At 50.3% G+C, this 22910-nt stretch overlaps 1 protein-coding gene across 1 annotated transcript; it reads right to left on the reverse strand.

Annotated features, from left to right (window-relative positions):
• Positions 1–566: 566 nt before the first annotated feature.
• Positions 567–22890, reverse strand: SDHA (succinate dehydrogenase complex flavoprotein subunit A). The gene is made up of 15 exons (XM_006053480.4): positions 22732–22890; positions 14839–14928; positions 13708–13869; positions 11688–11831; positions 11341–11505; positions 10297–10445; positions 9585–9709; positions 7943–8111; positions 6797–6992; positions 5863–6034; positions 4138–4256; positions 3195–3306; positions 2975–3105; positions 1434–1547; positions 567–863 (listed from the first exon to the last, which is right to left on the reverse strand). Exons 1-15 carry the CDS (start codon positions 22792–22794, stop codon positions 777–779), a joined length of 1998 nt encoding a protein of 665 aa, XP_006053542.1. The 5' UTR covers positions 22795–22890; the 3' UTR covers positions 567–776.
• Between the last annotated feature and the right edge of the window lie 20 nt (positions 22891–22910).

Raw genomic sequence — 22910 nt, forward strand, 5'->3', positions numbered from 1 at the left:
CTCCTGAAAATTACCTCCTTCATATTTGTTGGACCACATCATTCAACACAGGTGGTTTCTGAAGTGTGGTCCTTGGTCATGTTAGGAATGCAAATTCTCAGGCCCAATCCCAGGACCTACTGAGCCAGAAGTTCTGGGCAATCCCTAACCTAGAAAAACAGAATCTGAAATGAAGGAACCCAACTGCCTCGGACTGGATTCTACAGAATCCAACCCTGAGACAAGACCTTGGGAGGTGGCTCCAAGCAGCACCTGCAAGCAGGGGAGGAAGATCCATTTACGCCCACATCACCTTCATGTAGTGTTTGGTCATTTAAATACTTCAGGACACATGTTCAGGTATTAAACCATTTGCCTGCTAAGATCTAGCAGGTAATGTCTGTTGTCTTCACTTGCTGTCAAGCACCAAAACTCATGCCTTACACACACACCACAGCAAAATCTCTGGACTTTGATGCAAGAGAATAGAAAGGTAGTTCTGTTTTATATTTCAGGTCAATAAGTATGCCTCAAGTCAAACAGTACAATACTGCAGATGAAACTGGACACAAACACAAGTCTGTAACTTATGTTTCATCTAGTTTTATTAATTCACGAGAAGAAGGCAGGGGTGAAGGCAGGCTGAACACTCAATGGCAAGTTACTGGCCTCTGGTAGGAATCTCTATCAGATGGCCTCCTCAGTCCGTCAAGGACACAATCAAGAAGGCGGTGATGACCTGAACCCGGGCGTGAGCTATTATACATAATTACAGGAGCAGGGAAGCCTCAGTCTCCTCAGTAGGAGCGGATGGCTGGGGGAACAGTGGCACAGTCAGTCTCGTTCAAAGTTCTGTCGATTACAGGTCTGTACTCCAGGGTGACCTAAAAAAAGACAAGCACAGAAATGCACACACAATACTCTTGTGCTTTTGAAAAATCATAAAAGCAGGTTTGCAGACACATTCAGGAACTTAAAAACAAAGGTATTTACTAGAATATTCTTCAGTAACGAACTTGAGACTATGTAAGTTCACATATGGAATACAACAATTAAAATAACACTGTATCAAATTCTCAATGCTTCAAATTAAAACTTAAACTGAAAATGCTCAAAAAAGCAGGTAAAATTTTCTATCTACTGTCATCACTTAATTACATGTAAATCATGTATTTGCAGTTTTTCCTACTTTTAAGTGAAAGTTTATATGCACTCAATACTTGAGGGAACTATTTCACAATGGTGGGTGGGAGGCGGCCTCTCAACCACCTGCCCAGCTCGGTTCCGTTCCAGGCAGAAGCCTGACTGACAGCGTGCTTTCAGCGGCGTCTCTCATCTGTCAGAAGCCAACTGAAATCCACGCCGCTCCTCGCAGCTCACCTAATGCTAACCCGCGTCACCCAAGGGCCAGGCCACGTGCCCGTGTGGACAGGTGGAACCCGTTCCCCACGCACCTTCCCAGTCTTGATGTCAACGTAGGAGAGCGTGTGCTTCCTCCAGTGCTGCTCAAACGGCTTCTTCTGCTGCCCCTGGATGGGCTTGGAGTAATCGTACTCGTCAACCCTCTCCTAAGGCCACAGAAAATAAGTTTATTTCAGAAAATACCATGAACAAATACCCTTTACAGCCAGACAACCAGAAAACATGGCAAACTTCTTATTCCCACTGAAACCAAGTGTGCAGACCTGACCCGGAAGAGCACATGGCAAGAAGTCGCGCCATCGGGCTCCATGCACAGATAAAACGAGCAAGATTTGGGATCCCTTGGCCAGTGGCCAGTCCTCTAGACACACCTGTGGGCCTCTACCGATGAGCCACCAACCCCTCACCCCAGGCTGGCCTGACCGAGGACCCCTACCTGCTCCTGTCCACCCCATCCCCGCACAGCACTGACGAGGTCAGGCCCCCGAGCCACAGGGCTGGGAGCGGGCCTGCAGCATGTGTGGCTCAGAACTCCACTTCTGCATTTTCTCTCCACAACCAGTGGATGGGTGCTGGAATTTAACTGGTCTTTTATGCACTTGAGTTTATCAAATACTTTTCCTGTCTTTCTGCTCTGTACTCTTTCAGACTTCAACTTTTTCTTTTAGCCTTTTTAATTTAAATGTTCTAATCTTAGCCATTAAGGAATACCCTGCATGTGGTAACAGGTAAGATGCACAAAGCCTCTTCAAATAAAACCCAAACATCCACCCACTTGGCAGCTTCTGCTGAGCAAGGCCAGACCTCTTGCCTGGGGCAATGGACACCTCCCTGACTGCTGTACCTGTACCCCAGGGAGGGGCAAGCGCCCCAACCCCAATCCGCTCCAGGTCTTCGGGGACATCTCAGACACAGGAAGCAACGGGCTTCCGGGAGCGGTTTCTATCCCGGGCACACAGGACGAACGTGCTCACAAACGTCCTCCTCTAAGTACCTGGCAAATCTAACGCAGCTCCAACTGGTGTCTCGTGGATCAAAACCCAGTTCTTCCTGCTCAGCTTCTAGCTGAGCCACCCAAAAAATGTCCTGGACCAAAGACTGCCTGTCTGTAGTGTTAAAGCGGCTCAGGTCCAGTAAATGTGCCCCATCCTAACCTGACTGCCACCCCCAAAACCTCCTTCCAGGAAAATCTAACTACCACGTGCTGGGTGCACTTTCCTGCAGAATCTGGCAAGTGAGCTCGGCGTAAAAATCAGTTCATTAGAACAGTGAGCTGCAATGAGGCCCCACAGCTCTTTCCAGACCAGGGGCAGGCCGGTCACTGGGTCAGCCAGTGAGCACCGGCCCATGGCAGCGCCAGCTGCACCTCTGCCCTGGCCAGGCTTCGAGGCAGCAGCAGACACTGAGCGGAAGGAGAAACGGCACCGGAGCACTGACATGCGAGGACACAGGTGTGGCGGTTCTCAGGAGAGAAAGGCACTCTTCTCACAGCCTTGTGGGAAATGCACAGAGCGCTGCAAAGGGAGTGCGGGCCACGGAGGAAGCTGACGGGCCGCCTGGGGAGAAGGCACACCTTGAAGTCCTCCCTGGCGTGGGCGCCGCGCGACTCCTTCCGGGCCTCCGCTCCGTAGATGGTCTGCAGAGCACAAAGCATCAGATTCTGCAGCTCCAGGGTCTCCACCAGGTCAGTGTTCCAGACCATTCCTGGGCACACAAGGCAGCCGTTAGACGACAGGGCCCACTGAGCAGGGACTGTGGAGCCTGCGACAGCAGGCAGGCTGCGGCGCACTCACCCCTGTCGAACGTCTTCAGATGCCGCAGGTCTCCGTAGAGGCTGCTGATCTTCTCACAGCCTTCCTGCAGCACACTCCCCACACGGAACACGGCGGCGTGGCTCTGCATCGACTGTGACGTAAAACACTTGTAAACTCTTAACTCACGTGGAGAAGCCACACCAAGAACTCTTAAACCTTCAGGTTTTTTCTTATGCGTTTCTTTTTTTGTAAAATATTTACTTCAATAGAAAAACTAAAAAATTCAGACTGAATTTATTACTCTGAATTTTAAAATGAAGTCAGTGAGAACTTTAAAAACCTGCTCTCTAAGCAACTCTCACGTGTACAATACAGGAATACTAACTAGTCAGGACACTGCTGTACACGCCAGGGCTTACTGATTTCCATCCTGAAACTTGTACCCTGGACTGTCTTTCTCCACACGTCTGTTCCCTCCTCCCTTACCACTCCACGAGGCCTCCCCGAATCCCAGACTCGTGGAGAGAACCACAGTCCTCTGGGGAAGGCCTCCCGCACCTCCTCCTTCTTGCTGGTGTCTGTGTGTATGGCCACAGGAACCATTCGGGCTTCTTTCCAGAAAACGCTCCCACACAGAAATTTCAAGCAGACAGAGCAAGGTCTCCTTCATGGAGCAAGAGTCCCCATGTTAAAATAATTGGACTCCTAACTTTTGTTTTTAACTGACCTAAACCTGTGTTACCCAATGGATCAGCCACTAAGCACAGGTACCTACATTTTAAAGTGAAATTAAAGGGAAAGCCACATCCCGGTGCCGGGGAGCCGCTAGTTCTGCCCTGCGCTGCCCCCTCCAGCCTTCAGTATGGAAAGCACTCACTTGTGTCTTACGCAGGCCTGAACATGCCTCTGGGGCACAGCAACCCCAGGGCAGCGCTGTTGATGCAGCTGCCCTGCTCACTCCAGAGCTTGTAAAGGTTCCTACCTTCTGCATGTTGAGTCGCAGTTCCGATGTTCTTATGCTTCCATTGGCAAATCTCAATTTGTCAAGATTCATGACAGATTCTTCCCCAGCATTTGGTTTAATCGAGGGAACTTTATCTCCTTAAAAAAAAACCCCCAAAACAAAAAAACCCTCACCAAATGTGTTACACTCTTTTCAGGGAGTTTGGAAAATGCACATATAATATTCTACCTGAACTACCCTGTCCCCGAGGAAGCATCTATTGACTTGGAGTCAAAGAGTAAACAAAAAGACTAAATTTCAGGTAAAAAGTTGGTGTCCAATAAGTAATCTTTGCATGAAAAGAACAGAAACCATGTCTTAAAGTCCAAAATTAGATGTATGCAAATCAATCTCGCACTACTAATCTGCGAAGGACAAACACCGCACCCTGCAGGAGAGACGTTCTCACTCTGCCAGCCATTCTGATTCTCAGACTTTGGGGGTGGGGGGTCGGGGGTGGATGGGAGGGACCTGGCCGGGGGTGTTTAACAGCCTCCTGCTGATCCTGGCCCTTTACCCTCAAGATTTGCTGTTCTTGCCTTTCTAAAAAGATAAACACTTTGAGAGTTTTTAAGCTGTTTGGGGATGACAAATATATCTTCTACAGAAGGTAATGCACGTAGATGTGACGTGCAGGAGACAAAGGCCTGCAGTCACACTCTCTCCAAGGCCGAGTGCTGCCTGAACTCCTCCAGGAGGGCGGCTTTGCTCCCTTTTGTTTCAAATGCTTTAAAAAAGTCATCTGTAAAACTGAGTTTTTCTCTTAGTCTACAGATTTCAGTAACACATACAGACTGCTGAAACTGCCATGATTTTAACATTTAGCCTAACTTAATGTGGTTGCTGGTTCTGACAGGCAGAGCTGCGTGACCCTCCCCACAAGTGGACCTAGGCCCGTAACGACCACCCCACCATCTCCTGCCCCAGTCTCCCTACTCCAGAACCCCACACACAAAATCACATGCACGTGGCCTCTTGGGTCTGGATCACAGCACCTGACTCAGGCTCATCCGTGTTGCTACATGTGTGGGTAGTATGTTCCTTTTATTGCTGATTTCCAAAAATTTTAAAAGTGCAATCCTTCAGGTACAGAAGTAAACGGTATTCTTATAAAACTTCCTTCTCACGTCAAAGGGAAAGGGAACCTCGAGTTTCTCCTTTGCCCTGAGAGCTGCTCCGGGCCTCCAGCCACGTGGCACTAGCGCTGTTGTCAGACTAGCACCTGGGTCTCTTCCTCAGCAAATTACGTTACTTTATGTCCACGAGGGGAAATCACAGGTAGAAACCCAGCCTCTCTGGAGGGGAGAGCCATGACCCAGGCTTCTCTTGTCTGCATCAACTCACCCTTTTCTTCCTTAAGAGATGTAGTTGTATTTTGCTTCATTTATACCTACTATTTAAAACATTTCTTTGGAGATAATTCATACCAGGCAAGTAATATGTGATAAACCCGTTCAAACTAATAATTTCCCAGGAGTGACTTCTGAGCAGAACATAACAATTGCAAGAACACCTGACTCAAGTCACTCTTCTAACTCCACCCAGCCTGTGTCTCATCTCGGGTCTATCACCATGAAAATCTCTGAATTTGTTTCTTCACTTCTGTGGGATAAAACCAGGACTCCTCCACCTCCGCCCCCTCCCCACCATATGATCACAAAGCAAAGCCTCTGCAAACTGCCAGGCTCCTGAAGAGGCAAGTACCGGGTCTGCAGGACTCCGCGATGCTCAGGGCACACGCCCGGCCGAAGACCACCAGGTCCAGGAGCGAGTTTGCACCCAGACGGTTGGCGCCATGCACCGAGGCGCAGGCAGCCTCTCCGCATGCATACAGGCCGGGCACAACCTGGTCCTGGCCATTCACGTGCCTCAGAACCTGGGGAAAGAGACCAAGATTAGTGAGCACGGTCTGCCCAGCTCCCTTTCCCAGCAGCAGGGGTAGAGAAAGGAAAAGAGTTAAGACTGGACCCCCCCCCAACCCCGAGACACTGCCAAGCCCCCTCCCCGGCCCCCTGTGCTGAGGTCTAAGGACCGCAATCTCATGCCCAGGAGACCCTCCCCGCCACCTGATGTGCCCCCGGAGCCCCACGCCAGCTGTGGGTCTGGCAGAGACAGGGCAGCAGGCAGGAGAGCACTCAACAGGGAGGTGGGGGACCGGAGGTGCCAGTGCCGCCCACCTCACCGGACGAGGGACTGAAATAGCGACTAAAAAGCTCTCTGTGAGCTGCAAAACATCCACAGGAGTTAACTGTGAAGAGCTCACAAATGACTGTTGAAAAGATGCACTCCTGTAGGAAAAACTACAAATGACCTAATATATGACCAAGGAAGAATTAATCCAGTGCTAACAGTTGATTAAGCCATGAAATGCAAACACTGGAGGAGCAGCAGGGCCTCCCGCCCTCCAGCAGAAGCACCCGTCACACAGCACTTCTGGGGGGGGGGGGGGGGAGGTCCCCAGCCAATCACCTGCCTGGCACCCGTCACACAGCCACAAAGCACTTCTGGGGGGGTCCCCAGCTGATCACCTGCCCAGCACCTGTCACACCACCACACAGCACTTCTGGGGGGTCCCCTCAGCAGATCACCTGCCCGGCACCCGTCACACAGCACTTCTGGGGGGTCCCCAGCCGATCACCTGCCCCTTGTAGTTGGTGGGGATGCCACCCATGTTGTAGTGCACGGTGGGAAGCACGGGGATGGGCTCCTTGGTGACGTCCACGCCCGCGAAGATCATGGCCGTCTCTGAGATGCCAGGCAGGCGCACAGCCAGCTGCTCCGGAGGCAGGTGGTGCAGCTGCAGGTACACGTGGTCCTTCTCGGGCCCACAGCCTCTGGGGGAAGAGAACAGCAAGGCAACAGATCAAGAACCACATCCAGGAAATGTGAGGTCACAGCATCCTGGTGGCATGTCAGGCACCACCTGCTTTGATCCAGGAGAAAGCGCCCCTTTCACTAAGGCCACCTTTCTAGGGCATCTTTTCTCGGCACCCAAGCACCAAGGTGGGCCCCAGGGGCTGGGATGCAGCTGTGAACATGGCAGACACCCCACCCTCACCAGGCTCACATCTGAGTGTTGGGAGGTCACAATCTGCTGTGTTCTGCTGGATGAACGCATTAGTCCTTTCACGCCAAAGAACCACCTGTCTTCTTTCTTGTGCACACAGGTGATGCCTCCAGAGGCCACACGCCAGGCATTTAACCAGCAGCACCACAGCTGGCGCGGTGTCAGGGGCTCAGACCTCACACTGCTTCACAAAGAACAAATCCCACTCTTGAGAGCCCCCAACCACCCCAGGTTAAGCAACAGGCATTGGAAGCTCACCGTTAAATTCCCCTAGTGGCTCAGACGGTAAAGAATCTGCCTGCCATGCGGGAGACCTGGGTTTAATCCCTGGGTTGGGACCATCCCCTGGAGGAAGGCATGGCAACCCACTCCAGTATTCTTGCCTGGAGAATCCCCGTGGACAAAGGAGACTGGCGGGCTACAATCCAGGGGCTTGCAAAGAGTCTGACACAACTGAGTGACTAAGCACACAAAGGCACCACACACTCAAACACACAAACTGGTCCACAGATCTGAGAAGGATTCACAGCTAACTGCTAAAATTCTTGAACTACGGGTCTCTAGAGACCATAAACTGGCAGACAATCGACAGAGGCAACTGCACGCGGCCTCCGGGGTGGGTGGCAGGCTGACACACACAGGAGCCCCCCAGCCCTCGCTGAAATGCAGACACGAACCCCAGCCACCAAAGGACGGGGCGGGCATGACCACACAGACCTTCCCTCGCGGATTTCCAGGGTCATGGACCGGGACACGACATCCCTGGATGCCAGGTCCTTAGCAACGGGGGCGTAGCGCTCCATGAACCTCTCACCCTGGCTGTTGATGAGTATGCCCCCCTCTCCACGACAGCCCTCCGTGATGAGACAGCCAGCGCCATATATGCCTGCAAAGAACCAACCGATGATACAGTTACAACCTAACAATTGCTGGGTCTCTACGTCAGATGCAAATGCTTTTCCCAAGATACTCTGGGAGGAGCAAGGAAAGGGTATGCAAAGAGCACCCCCTCCCAGGAGAGCAGAAGATAGAGAACAAGCCAAGGCAGATGGCGATGCCACAGCCTAGAAGTGGCACGGCCCAGCTGCACAGAAGGCCTGGCTGTAGTGTCCACACAGTTCTGCTCATTGCCCTGACCGTGACTGTGCTGCGCCCTCTCAACACGGCGAAGTGCACCTTTAACAGCTCAGGTTTTAACTGTTCAACACCACGGAGTTGTACTGACTGGTGAAAGGAAGGAAGCCCGGTTGGAAAGCTGGTGTCTGCAGCAACTAAATGACTGACAAGGCTGCAGATCGCAATAGCCCTCATGGAGGCTGCACCCACCACGGACATTCCAAGTCTCCCCAGCTTCCCAGACAAGCCCACCAACATGATGCTGGGAAGTGCAGAGCCCAAACCCAAGCCTGGCAGCGTGGACGGGGAGCTGAGCCATATCTTGATCATCCCTCGACTTCCCTCAAGGTGATGAGGACAAGGATGTCTGGAGCTGGATGCAGTTTGTAGTCTGAAGCCTAATCCTTTGATTAGTGTTCTAAAGGGTTACCTTGCTTCTAGAACTAGATGCAAATTCCTGTCTGTCATTTTTCAGATTTCCTAGTTTCAATGGTCATTTCTTCCAGTAGTTTATTTCTCAAATATTGAAAAGGAAACAAACAAAAAAGCTCTAACTACAGAGAAAATCAGAAGTCTCAGACATCTTACTGGTTAAAAATAGCAATAAAACCACCACCTAATACACTGGTTTTTCTCATCCATGCCAGGGTCGGATGACAGAGTGTGCCCAGTTCTGCAGTGCTGGGGTGGCTCCTCGGCTGACAGGTCGCCCCCAGCACCCTCCCACGCTCGTGCACATGTCATCTCACTCAGGGTGTCTCTGGCCCAGCCTGCCACTCAGTCACCGTGGCAGCCCGGAGTCCACGTGTGCTGCTTCTCCACTCAAATGCCTTCCCTCCAGCCCTACCACGTGCTGGGCACTGTGAATGTCAGTGTTGGCTGCTCAGCCGTGTCCGACTCTTTGTGACCTCATGGACTGTAGCCTGCCAGGCTCCTCTGTCCATGGGATTCTCCAGGCAATACTGGGCAGCGGTAAAGAGGCAGACCTGCTCTGGCCTCCCAGGGGAGCAGAGAGCTTTGTCGAGGAGAGGGACAGCCAGCAGTCACTGCGTCGCATCGCAAGCGTGCCAAGGTGAGGTGGAGCAAAGACGCTGGCTTCACCGCCCTGAGGGCCCTGGGAAGAAGCTCCTCGGGGAGGCCATGGTTCAGGACTGAGATCCGAGAAAGCAAGCACATGTAACCGCAGAGGGGCCTTCCCAAAGGTCCCGGTCACCTGAAAGACGAGGAGCCCGACGCGTCCTACCTGTGGGGTGGAACTGCACGAACTCCAGGTCCTGGCAGGGCAGGCCAGCCCTGGTCACCATGGCAGTGCCGTCCCCGGTGCTGGTGTGGGCGGACGTGCAGCTGAAGTAGGTGCGCCCGTAGCCTCTGGAAAACACAGGCCAGCAGAGCGGCGACTGCATGAGTGTCCCCTCGGGGCCCCCTCTCTAAGGACTGAGGGGCCCCGCTCTGGACAGCAACTCTGGTGCATCTGCACGAGCTGCCCTGGCCTGTCAGTGCTGTGTGATTCTCTCAAAGAATGCTCCTTTTACAGTAAAACGTAAAAACATTTATGGATCCACTTCTTAAAAGGGTTAAAGTAACAGACTGAAGTATTTAAGATGGAATTTTACATGTTTTCTTCATGTGAATAAACAGCATTTATCCCAGAAATCAGTATAATCACAGTATCCACCAAAGCCAAAGAGATGTTACTCCAGAAAGCGTCACATGACCCTCCAGGCCTCGGTCTCCCCGAGGGTCCACCCAGCAGGGAACTGCTGACTCTTTCCGGCTATGCCCGAGGTAGCTGCTGGGGCTGCCCCTCAGGCCCGCAGCAGTATGAGCCCAGCGGGTGACTCGCAGCCTGGGCTGCACCCACCGCCCCGTGATGCCTCCATTCTCACTAGAAACAGGAAGTACCGAAACGCAGCTTGCCTGCAGAAAAGTCGAACACCACAAAGGTAGGCTCTCACCCGGTGGCGATGACAGTGTTCCTAGCCCTGATGCGGTGGATGGACCCATCTTCTATGCACAGAGCGATCACACCGCGGCACTCCCCGCTCTCCATCAGGAGGTCCAGGGCAAAGTACTCCACAAAGTAGCTGGTGTCATAGCGCAGAGACTGAAAGGGGGCGAAGACGGAAAAAAAGGGATCCTTCATTTACAGTGGCACTGTAAACCTGACCGGTTAGAGACCACGATCTGAGGGGAGAGGGACCAGGCAGACCCGAGGAGAACAATGGATTCAAAAAGGAGCTGCAGACTTCAACCCTCGAATGCCAGCTCATTGGTACAAAGACCACAGACCAGGAGAGGGGCTGCACATGGGCCTCATCTCAGCTCCATGCAGCCCTGAGAGGCGCCAGAGGCAGCACCAAGCCCCCCCAAGCCACCGGGGCCGAGCCACGGACCACGGGGTCCAACGTGGACCAGGCTGTGCCATGTGGCCATCGAGTCCCAGTAAAACGAGATGCTCAGCACATTTCCACCACAGCAGAGGGTTCATCCTGGACTGTGCAGCCTGGACTTGGGATCTGACAGCCCTGGAAAAGGATGGGGCACTTGTCAAACCACCAGCCCCCACACCTGACACACAATTCTGACTTGAAAATCAATGATCTGTGCCCCCCCTGCAAAACAAGAGTTCAGAAGCAGCTCTGTTCAGAATATTGATTACTGGGCCAAAGTTGGCCCCGATTATCCAGTGACCACTGTCCTTCAAGTCACAGGTCAGATTGAACAGTTAAGTATTAAATCAATCAATTCAGGAACTCGGAGGTGGGGAAAGAGCTTCAAAATGCGTGCTCTGTTCTTGAACTTTCATGACACAGGCCAGGGTCAAACCTGGCATGTAATGACCACTACTTACCTTTCCTAAAACAGATACTTTCAAATTAACAACTAACCAAATTACTTTGCCGCTCACAAAGTGACCGCTGAGCTGACGGTGACCTGGCCCAGAGTGGCCTGCTTCCCACCCTCTACATACCCGGCCGGACTCCGCCCTGCCGCCTCACCCTTCCATACAACGTGTGCAGCAGCGAGTGGCCCGTGCGGTCGGCCACGCAGCAGCAGCGGTGGGCCTGCCCGCCCTTCCCGAACTTGAGGCTCTGTCCGCCAAAGGCACGCTGGTAGATCTTGCCATCTTCAGTTCTGCTAAAGGGCATGCCGTAATTCTCCAGCTGAGGAACACAAAAGGAGACACCTAGCACCTTACAGGACACTCACGGCTAACCGACACTAGAACTTCAACACCAATCCACAGACCAGGGTGAACCCCCTCTATGAAAAGGCCAGCCCCGGGGAGCAGCCCTCCCGTGACAGCGGCTCACTGCCGCGGGGCCCGCAGCCGGCGAGGACGCACCTCCACCACGGAGGCGGGGGCCTGCTCCGTCATGTAGTGGATGGCGTCCTGGTCCCCCAGCCAGTCCGAGCCTTTCACGGTGTCGTAGAAGTGCCACCGCCAGTTGTCCTCCTCCATGTTCCCCAGGGCGGCATTGATCCCTCCCTGAAACACAGCAACCCGTGAACCAGCAGGAGCCTGGCTGCACCGTCAGCCTGCCTCCCACTGCCCTGAAGGAACAGATGCAGACAAAGCCAGCTCCTCGAGTGCCAGCGTCTGTGAGGGATCCCACCGCCTGGCAGATTGCGAAGTAGGTCTCTCCCCTGCAACCCAGAGACAGTTTTGGAGCCCCCTAGCCTCAGGCGCCTCACCCGGGAGAGCGGCATGGGGCCTGAGGCCTCAGGGAGTTGTCTGGAGGGTTGGCTGAGGTCCCCTGGGTGAGGCTCCTTTCCTACCAAGCCTGGCACACAAAGGGGACTCAGAGCTGCCTACTGTTTTATGACAAGCACCCAGAGGTGCTTGGGGGCACCAGTTAAAGGCAGGAAGCGCCCACTGCTGAGGCTCGGAGCCACGCCCCCACGCCCCTTCCCCTGCTGGGCACTGCCCCACCCCACTCCCACAGCCAGCCCCTCAGTCACAAGGAGAGCGCAGCACAGAGCACGCGTGAGCAGCCAGCAGCACCCCCCCACCCTGAACCGCAACTGCTACTCCTCCTCAGGTGGCGTCTTTCTCACAGGACACCTTCTCTAACCGCCCTCTCCCCCACTGTTATTCAACTGCAACTTCTTCAAGACTCTCCGGAGCTCCTTCCCCGGCCGCTGCTGCTGTCCCCCAGCTTGCAGGGTGTTTTGCTACCAAACCGATGCTCACAGAGCAGGAGCCTCGGCCAGACAGCACACAAGTTAACTCATTCCCTCCTCCCTCCTCCAACTCTAAACTCAAACACATTCCTAATAAAGAAAAATCTTAAGTATTAGGGTAGCAGAATATAGAAAGATGGCTTAAAATCATGTGAAAATCAAATTGCCTTCCAAAGGAGTTATATCAATTTATATCTTCCCCAACGATGTAAAAAAATTCCTGTTTCCCCACAGCCTTGCCAAGAATTTTGTCAAACTTGGAGATCTGCTTATCTAATAAGTAAAAAATTCTCAATAAATAAATAGTGCAAAAATACATAGCCTAGTGCACACACAAATGTTATCCTTCCCCAATTAAACATTCCTTTCTAGCGAACCAGCATTCAAGTCATGCTACCCTTTCCGCATTCCGTTTTATTAATACTGCACTCCACCTGAAAACCGTATTATTTTCGTAATACTACTTAAAATGATCTGTTTATATCTATTCTTCCTTTTAGACAATGAATTATCCACAGGAGTTTATTATTTATTCTTCAGTTTACAAAGCACAGCTTTCGAACAAAGTATCTGGACAGCTCGGTGGCTGAAGGCTGCTGCTCCAGGTGTGATGGTGACAGGAGCATCCACTGTTCCAGAGTCACCACATCCTCTGCTGTCCCAACGAGGAAGTGTGCCCAAATACTAGAAGAGATGGCCACATGTGGCCCTAGGGTACTCCCTGCACGTCAGCCAGGCTCTACCTACAGTGTGTCTAGAGTGAAAAATCACAACCATAAAGTCACGTAAGTTCCCACCTCACTTGCCCCCTTCCCTAAATCCAGAGCAGTACAGGCCACTGCTCTCTGCTGCACCTTCATGCCACCATCAGAGCCCATCCCCAGTGCTGGAGGCTGGCCCCGCGGCTCTGGCAGACACAGGGCGAGCGCACAGCCCGCTCGTTCACGTGGGGCGAGAGCAGGGGAGGAGGTAACACCGCAATGGGGACAGGCGCCGGGGCGGGGGTGGGGGGGCAGTGACTGGAGTGGAAACGGGAGGGACGCGTCTCCAGGTGGTGGGTGGTGACAGCGGGTAGACAGCCCTGGGGACCGAGTGCCAGGAGCAGAGGGGGCACGGTGCAGGGCAGGGCTCCTCAAGCGGCACCTCGCAGGCACTGTGAGCACGACAGCGCCTTCTCATACCTGGGCCGCGACAGTGTGGGATCTGGTGGGGAAGAGCTTCGTGACGCAGGCCGTGTTGAAACCTGCTTCGGAGAGGCCGAACGCGGCCCGCAGGCCTGCCCCCCCTGCACCAACCACCACGGCATCAAACTCATGGTCCACAACTGGGTACTGCGCAGAAATCTGGAAAAGAAAAGTCCCTGTTAATCACTGGTTCAACTAGGCCAGACACTGAGGCTGTGGTCACGGTGAAGGACCTCAGCACACACGAGTCGCTGCCACAGCCGGAGGGCCTCCATCGTGCTGGGCTGCACACCAGGCACGGCAGCAACGGCAGACACAGTGAGCACGTCCTCAAGTCGAAAGGGTGCTCCCATCACAGCAGAGCACCGACCCCATGGAGCCGGGACACCCACCATCAGCTGAAAAGCTGGAAACTGACAGTGTGGGGCCACAGATGCAGAGGAGGGCAACGCCACAGATCAAAACACCAGTTCCAACTATGGTTTCTCTTTACAGTTATCATTTTTTATCTTTTCTTTTTATGCTTACATCTGTATACACGTGGTTAGACAAACCTAAGCTTATAAAGTAGTACAGACCATGATTTGCAAGTTTCTCATGAAAACACTGAAGTCTTGTCTCATTTAGATAAGCACAGTCCATTCACCTGGGAGACCACCAGGAACCCAAGTATGTTCCAGGTCCATACTGTATTTACAACTGAGAAGGTGCCAACTAGCGCTCAGTCACCTCTGTGAGCGCCTATGAAAATGGCCTCAGAAGCAAATTCCGGTTCCTTCAACAGAGTGCGGAAGAGCCTTGTAAACACAGAGGAGCCCATGTTCAGCTGAGAAGGCATCTCTCACCTCTCATTCCAGTAAATATTGTTCACCTGATATCTGTATTTTGTTATTTTGTTTACTTCACTTGAAGTTTAATTTGCTTATAGATACACAAGAGTTATAAGCAAAAATGCCAGTACCTATGTTTATGTCTGTACTATAATTACTAATACATCAAAAGTGATTTGAGTATGAATTACAGAATTTAAGTAAAAATCTGTGTGTTACTCAAGTACATAAATAACTGGTACAGAACACTACTCTGCTAAGTCAAGAAATCACTTAAAACAAAGAGCCCTGAACTTACCGCATCTGAAACTTTAGCGGACGACCTCTTATTGCCATCAACGGTGAAGTGAAAACTGCGGGCTCCTGTCTGCCATGCTGCCGGCCACTTCTGAAACACAGAGGGAGGGCTACATGTCTTCACAGAACCCGGACTCCTGATTTCTTAAGTTGCCAGCCTTCTCACGGACCCAGATGCATGCTCTCATCCAGAACCCTTTCCTGGACCCCTCCACTTAGCTCTGAAGGTTAAGGCAGGGGCTAAGGACCCAGGCCCAGCTTGAGGAACTGGTAACCAGCAAAGGCCTTTCCACATGAAGCTTGTTTCCAGACAGGGCATTCACTGACCCAGGAAATGTAAAAAGCACACTTTCACATTAATTTCTTGACTTGCGGTACTTAGTGGAGAAGGGGAAGGACACCTGTGCTGCCTAAGCGGCAGGCCTGCAGACAACCAAGTGCTTCTCCCGGGTCCACCCAGCCTGCACACGGGGCCTGCGGCTCACTGCAGGAGGCGCTGACAGTGAGGAGGGGGCAGTGAGGCTCCAGAGCAGGCCGCCCTGGGGCGGGCCCTTTATGGACACGCGGCCAGGCCCCGAGACGCTCCTGGTCCTGCGTCGCCCTCTCCACACCTGCACCTGCTCAGCCGCGATCCTGCCTGTCATATTCCACCTCCATACCCCCTGCCTGGACAGCTGTCCCCAGTCTGTCCCTGGCCAACCTCTACAACTGCAAGCCTCAGCTAAAACATCCCTTCCAACAACCATTTACCCAGGAAAATGGTGGCAATGAAATCACAACCCAGCAAGAGAGGCAACATTCTTCATGGACTAAGAAAGGTCCACAATTTAGGGAACAAGTCTTTTCATTCTGCTTATCACATTTTAGCAGACTGATAAAAGAGACTTAGAATATTCTGAACAACAGTTTTGGGAACTAAATACATTCAGCAATGACAAAAGGGATGTCTTCAATTATTCTTCAATTGGAAGAGATGTTTCAATTTTGTGGAGAAAATTATGCTTTGAGACAAACACATGTGGATTATAGGGAGAATTTCCAAATACAATATGAACTGCAACCAAGTTGTCTGAAACCGGACAGACTTCTGCAAGATGAGGAACTCTGTCAGGGCTGGACAGTCTGGCTGACCACCAGCAAGGAACGCCGGAGGCAGGAGGTTCCCCGTAACTCAGGAACTGAGTGGTGGCTGATGCAAACATCTGAGTTTATCTTAACAGCTCTACTTAAAAAGTGTAGTTTCTTGCATTTTTAAGTAGATTCGAACTGGTAAGAGTGATGTTCTTGAAGTTTTCATTTGTAATGTTAAGTATATTTGTTTTTTTTTCTAAGTACATTTGTTTTTATTGACAAAACTAATTTAGTTTTTTCTTTTAGATGTAAATTTAAAAGAATACTCTCCAGCTTTATTACACTTTTTTAAATAGTAAATTCGTATTTTAACATAAACCAAGTCCCTGAAGGAATTTTAATACAAATGCTCTTGAAAATACCATAAAGTACTCCCACTGAACTGAACAATAAAAATATAGCTAATAGTACCAATAAGGATAGTATACTTTGTGATACCAAGTTAAAATTAAAATAGAAACTGTGAGATTCCCAAAGTATTTACTTCTTTTTCCAGGATGTTCACATTGAATAAAGACAGACAAACACACCCACCCACGTGGTTAGCTTAAAAAGCAGTACCTACTGTAATGAGATCGGTACCAGATTATCACATTACCACCCTGTGGAAAACAGTAACATGATTTTTTGCACCTAAATCAGATTTGGGGAGTGATTTTAGAATTTGGAGAGTCCAATTTAATCCAATTTCTGTCTTTAGATAAAACTCATTTTATGCCACTTATTATTCTCACGTTTTTTGAAGACAAAAATATCAAACATTTTGCAACAGGGTAACATGAAAAAGAAAGCAGAAACCTAACTAAGATATTAACAGAGTTAGCATAAAAGTACAGGCCACTGAATCAGGAGAATAAAGAGAGAAACAAGTGAGAAGGGCACATACTTATCTCTTCAACTGAGCAAAGTGGAAAGTCCTCATCTAGCACAACACCCTATGAATCAGGACCAAGAAGCTAGTCTATAAGAACAGGTACGAGCTACACAATTACAGAACTACACACTAAAGGTTCTGAAAGTGGTTGCATGATCACACTGGGAGAACTGAAGATGTGGGTAGTGGGGTAAGTGAACTGAACCCTTCAGAACAGTTGCTCAGTTGTGTCTGACTCTTTGCGACCCCATGGACTGCAGCATGCCAGGCCTCCCTGTCCATCATCAACTCCTGGAGTTTACTCAAACTCATGTCCATTGAGTCGGTGATGCCATCCAACCCTCTCATCCCCTTCTCCTCCCGCCTTAATCTTTCCCAGCATCAGGGCCTTTTCAAATGAGTCAGTTCTTAGCATCAGGTGGCCAAAGTATTGGAGTTTCAGCTTCAGCATCATTCCTTCCAATGAATATTCAGGACTGATTTTCTTTAGGAAGGACTGGTTGGATCTCCTTGCAGTCCAAGGGACTCTCAAGAGTCTTCTCCAACACCACAGTTCAAAAGCATCGATTTTTGGCACTCAGCTTTTTTTTATAGTCCAACTCTCACATTTTTACTTGACTACTGGAAAAACCATAGCTTTGACTAGACGGACCTTTGTTGGCAAAGTAATGCCTCTGCTTTTTAATAAGCTGTCTAGGTTGGTCAAACTTTTCTTCCAAGGAGCAGGTGTCTTTTAATTTCATGGCTGTAGTCACTGTCTGCAGTGATTTTGGAGCCCCTCAAAATAAAGTCTGTCACTGTTTCCATTACTTCCCTATCTATTTGCCATGAAGTGATGGGACCAGATGTCATGATCTTAGTTTTCTGAATGTTGAGCTTTAAGCCAACTTTTTCACTCTCCTCTTTCACTTTCATCAAGAGGCTCTTTAGCTCTTCTTCACTTTCTGCCATCAGGGTGGTATCATCTGCATATCTGAGGTTATTGATATTTCTCCTGGCAATCCTGATTCCAGCTTGTGCTTCATCCAGTCCAGCTTTTCTTATGATGTACTATGCATATAAGTAAGCAGAGTGACAACATACAGCCTTGACATACTCCTTTCCCAATTTGGAACCAATCTGTTGTTCCATGTCCAGTTCTAACTGTTGCTTCTTGACCTGCATACAGATTTCTAAGGAGACAGGTCAAGTGGTCTGGTATTCCCATCTTGTGAATAATTTTCCACAGTATTTTGTGATCTACAGTCAAAGGCTTTGGTGTAGTCAATAAAGCAGATCTTTTTTCTGGAATTCTCTTGCTTTTTCGATGATCCAACAGATGTTGGCCATTTGATCTCTGGTTCCTCTGCCTTTTCTAAACCCAGCTTGGACATCTGGAAGTTCACGGTTCACGTACTGTTGAAGCCTGGCTTGGAGAATTTTGAGCATTACTTTACTAGCGTGTGAGATGAGTGCAATTGTGCAGTAGTTTGAGCATTCTTTGACATTGCCTTTGGGAATGGAATGAAAACTTACCTTTTCCAGTCCTGTGGCTACTGCTGAGTTTCCCAAATTTGTTGGCATATTGAGTGCAGCACTTTCACAACATCATCTTTTAAGATGTGAAATAGCTCAACTGGAATTCGATCACCTCCACTAGCTTTGTTCATAGTGATGCTTCCTAAGGCCCACTTGATTTCACATTCCAGGATGTCTGGCTCTAGGTGAGTGATCACACCATCGTGATTATCTGGGTTGTGAAGATCATTTTGTATAGTTCTTCTGTGTATTCTTGCCACCTCTTAATATTTTCTGCTTCTATTAGGTCCATACCACTCCTGTCCTTTATTGTGCCCATCTTCGCATAAATATTCCCTTGGTATCTCTAATTTTCTTGAAGAGATCTCTAGTCTTTCCCATTCTATTGTTTTCTTTTTGTTTGCATTGATCACTGAGGAAGTCTTTCTTATCTCTCTTTGCTATTCTTTGGAACTCTGCATTCAAATGGGTATATCTTTCCTTTTCTCCTTTGCCTTTTGCTTCATTGTGGGATTCTTGCCCATAGCAGTTGATACAATGGTCATCTGAGTTAAATTCACCCATTTCAGTCCATTTTAGTTCTCTGATTCCTAAAATGTTGACGTTCACTCTTGCCATCTCCTGTTTGACCACTTCCAACTTGCCTTGATTCATGTACCTAACATTCCAGGTTCCTATGCAATATTGCTCTTTACAGCACTGGACTTTACTTCTATCACCAGTCATATCCACAACTGGGTGGTGTTGTTGCTTTGGCTCTGTCTCTTCATCCTTTTCTGGAGTTATTCTCCACTGATCTCCAGTAGCATATTGGGCACCTACTGACCAGGGGAGTTCATCTTTCAGTGTCCTGTCTTTTTGCTTTTTCATACTGTTTGTGGGATTCTCAAGGCAAGAATACTGAAGTGGTTTGCCATTCCCTTCTCCAGTGGACCACGTTTTGTCAGAACTCTCCACCATGACCCGTCTGTCCGTCTTGGGTGGCTCTACACAGCATGGGTCATAGTTTCATTGAGTTAGACAAGGCTGTGGTCCATGTGATCAGTTTGGTTAGTTTTCTGTGATTGTGGTTTTCAGTCTGTCTGCCCTCTGATGGAGAAGGATAAGAGACTTATGGAAGCTTCCTGATGGGAGACGACTGAGGGGGAAACTGGGTCTTGTTCTGATGGGTGAGGCCATGCTCAGTACATCTTTAATTCTATTTTCTGTTGATGGGTGGGGCTGTGTTCCCTCCTTGTTATTTACCTGGGGCCAAATTATGGTGGAGGTAATGAAAATAATGGTGACCTCCTGCTACACTCAGTGCCCCCAACCCTGCAGCAGGCCACCGCCAACCCACACCTCTGCCGCAGACTCCTGGACACTTGCAGGCAAGTCTGGATCAGTCTCTTGTGTGTGTGTGTGGTGGGGTCACTGCTCCTTTCTCCTGGATCCTGGTGCACACAAGGTTCTGTTTATGCCCTCCAAGAGTCTGTTTCCCCAGTCTTGTGTAAGTTCTGACAGCCCTGTGCGGGGTTAATGGCAACTTCCTCCAAGAGGGCTTATGCTATACCCAGGTCTGCTGCACCCAAAGCCCCTGCCTCTGCAGCAGTCCACTGCTGACCTGTATCTCCGCAGGTGAACTAAACCCTTAATTACCAGCAAAAATCAATGTCTAAAATGGACCAAATGCACCTGCATATTAGCTAGAGAAATGGATGTAAATAGCAGGCATCAATACCAAAATCAGTTCAGAACTGATTCTACTAGAGAACAGGTTTGGGGAAGGAGGTGGTCTTCTTTCTTTTCACTTATAAAAACTTCTGTACTCACTGACTTTTTTTTTGCTACTATGTGCAATTACTTTCACTTAAAATTTAAAGGTTTTTCAAGCAGGGATGTTTAAAACATCATTCACATGATAACTGAGGGTAGGCTGTGAGCTGCAGGCCCTGGCACGGAGGAACATCACACAAGTTTCACATGTTCCCTCACAGAACCCTCATTAATCCCACAGAGAAGTGGAGTCTTTTCAGGGTATTGGATCTGCCTGGCAGGCTCCAGATCCTATACTTTCCCTACCATCCAGGGATCCTTGGAAAAAAATTTCTGGGCTTCCAAACTAAGATGAATATCCAGGTATATATCAAAACCAGCCACAATTTTTCAAATGAACCAGGAAAGACAGGACATGGGACACAGAACTAAGAGCTAGTGCCATTGTAACTACTCCAAGAAACAAAACAGAAGGGTGCTCGTCACTGCAGCGGCCCGAACGATGTGAATCCAGACACGCCACTGGCACGCACACACTCAGAACAACGCTTCCGAATACACTGATTTATTCTAGAATAGCTTGTTGAAAATGGAAAAATATCACCTGAAGTTAAGCAACAACTAAGGTTACTGGGTTTACTCTTTCTTTCGATTTAACTACTTTCAAATATTGTGCAAATTTGTGTCAGTGCACTGGGACAATTAAAAAGGAAGCAAAGGCAAAATAGGTTTGATAATTCTGTAACTCAAAAGTAGCTGTAAATATGACTTGAAAACACCACAGAATTGAATAAATTTTCTGTGGACTTTATTCAAATTATCCTTATTGAGTACAGTCCTTGAACATTTCTCAGTGGGAGATTATGAATTCCTTTCTTTTTTTGTTCTGCTAATTTGCTGCTTCTGTTCTTGCCAACCTTAAACTCCATTAAGCAGCTTGCAGACAGATTAATTTACATAGGTGGAAATAATTTTAAAAGCTACCTTCATCAAGATAAAAGACTTTAAAACTCAAGACCATCTTTGGTAGATCTAACCTGTGGTTTAATTTTGCTAACTCTCTCTCGCCATTTTGTTCACAAGCACCTGAACACAAGACCCTGGTGAAGAATCATGGAGACAGTGAAGCACAGGGCTGGCAGTTAAGAGCAGATCGCACTAAGGTCACTTCCAATCAAGCCAACAGGAGAGGAGAGGTTTAGGCTCCAATCTGTTGTGTGAAACTTTCACTTTCAGCTAAAACTTCAGAGCTGAATTCCTTCCAGCCCAGCCTGGATAAAGGTCAGCAACACGTACATAAACTGTCAAAGGGTGAGTGGTGGGTGAAGGGCAAGCGCAGGCTGGAATGGCTGGAATAAGGATCGCTGGGCTCCAGTCCAGGCTGACCGACCTGTCCATTCTTCCCCAATGACCACCAGACCAAACTGCCATCTCACCTAACAAGAAGGGCCCACTCAGAAGTCTGCTTATGCTTGGTTGACCAAAAATACCCCACTGGCCATGGACTTCATCACCTGCTTGTGGACCTCCTGCTACCCTTGTGTCTTAGAGCCCAAGATTTGAGGGGCTGGGGGGAACCTCCGCTCAGTAAGCATCAACAACATGGGACATTTAAAGCACTTTCTGGGGTTGGCAGAATGTCCGACTCAACCTCCTCACATTTAACATAAGCTCTAATACCAACATTTTAAAAAGAAAAAAACTGTGGGTATAATTATAGGCACAAATCAAGTCTACATTGTTGAAAGCCTTGCTTCTCACTGCGATCTTTACTTTATAATTAAAGCATTAACTAGGTGGCTGGGCAAGTTCACATAACGGGACCAGGTAACTAAACCCTCTAAATTCAGTCTAAGTCACTTCAGTCGTGTCTGACTCTGTGCGACCCCATAGACGGCAGCCCACCGGGCTCCACCGTCCCTGGGATTCTCCAGGCAAGAACACTGGAGTGGGTTGCCATTTCCTTCTCCAATGCATGAAAGTGAAAAGGGAAAGTGAAGTCGCTCAGTCATGTCCGACCCTCAGCGACCCCATGGACTGCAGCCTACCAGGCTCCTCCGTCCATGGGATTTTCTAGGCAAGACTACTGGAGTGGGGTGCCATTGCCTTCTCCGAAATTCAGTGTTTCAGTAAAATTCCAGAGAATCACCTCAGAAGACTTAACTGTCAGGAGTGGAAGGGACACGGTCCAGCAGCCAGGCCTCGCCGGGCTCCGCAGTGAACGCCCAGGAGGACATCGGCCTCGCGACCGCCCCGGTCGCTATGCGGTCAGTGCCCAGGGGCCGCGCAAAGCCCCAGAAGCAAGGCCGAGCCGAGTGCCGGGGCGCTGCTCAGACCTCACCCCACGGGACCCACGGCCGTCCGGCCGCCCCGGGCGCGTCCCGCCGCGTGACCTTGGGCGGCCAAATCTTCGAGCGCGCGCCCGCGGCTGGGCAAGCAGCTTCGCAGCCGCGCCGGCCTCCCGGATGGGCCCCGGGGCAGTGACCTTCACCGCGCCGCCGCCCGGCCGGCTCCGGAACGTGCGGCGGGCCCTCCCCAGACCGTTTCGCCGCGAGGCAGGGGACCCGGGACCCGGCACCCGGTGTCTGCCGCGCCCCGCCCGCGGCGGACACTCACCGTGCAGGTCAGCGCCAGGCGCCGGGCGCGCAACAAGCGCGACACAGCGGAAACCCCCGACATGTCCGCCCTCCGGAGCAGTCAGGCCGTCCCCCGCGGACCGCGCCTGCGTACGTCGCCGCGCTCGGGGTCCTACGTCGCCGCGCCCGGGGTCCTACGTCGCCGCGCCCGGGGGTCTT

This window comes from Bubalus bubalis, chromosome 19 (assembly GCF_019923935.1).
Source record: "Bubalus bubalis isolate 160015118507 breed Murrah chromosome 19, NDDB_SH_1, whole genome shotgun sequence".
Lineage (NCBI taxonomy): Eukaryota > Metazoa > Chordata > Mammalia > Artiodactyla > Bovidae > Bubalus > Bubalus bubalis.

Bases quoted from the DNA above. Each gene is read 5' to 3' on its own strand.
- SDHA (XM_006053480.4), bottom strand. From the start codon at position 22,794: ATGTCGGGGGTTTCCGCTGTGTCGCGCTTGTTGCGCGCCCGGCGCCTG. The intron at 11,506-11,687 runs GTGCGTCCTCGC...TGTGTTCCTCAG, and splicing joins CCCCCGCCTCCGTGGTGGAG to CTGGAGAATTACGGCATGCC. The intron at 8,112-9,584 runs GTAGGACGCGTC...GGTTCTTTGCAG, and splicing joins CGTGCAGTTCCACCCCACAG to GCATATATGGCGCTGGCTGT.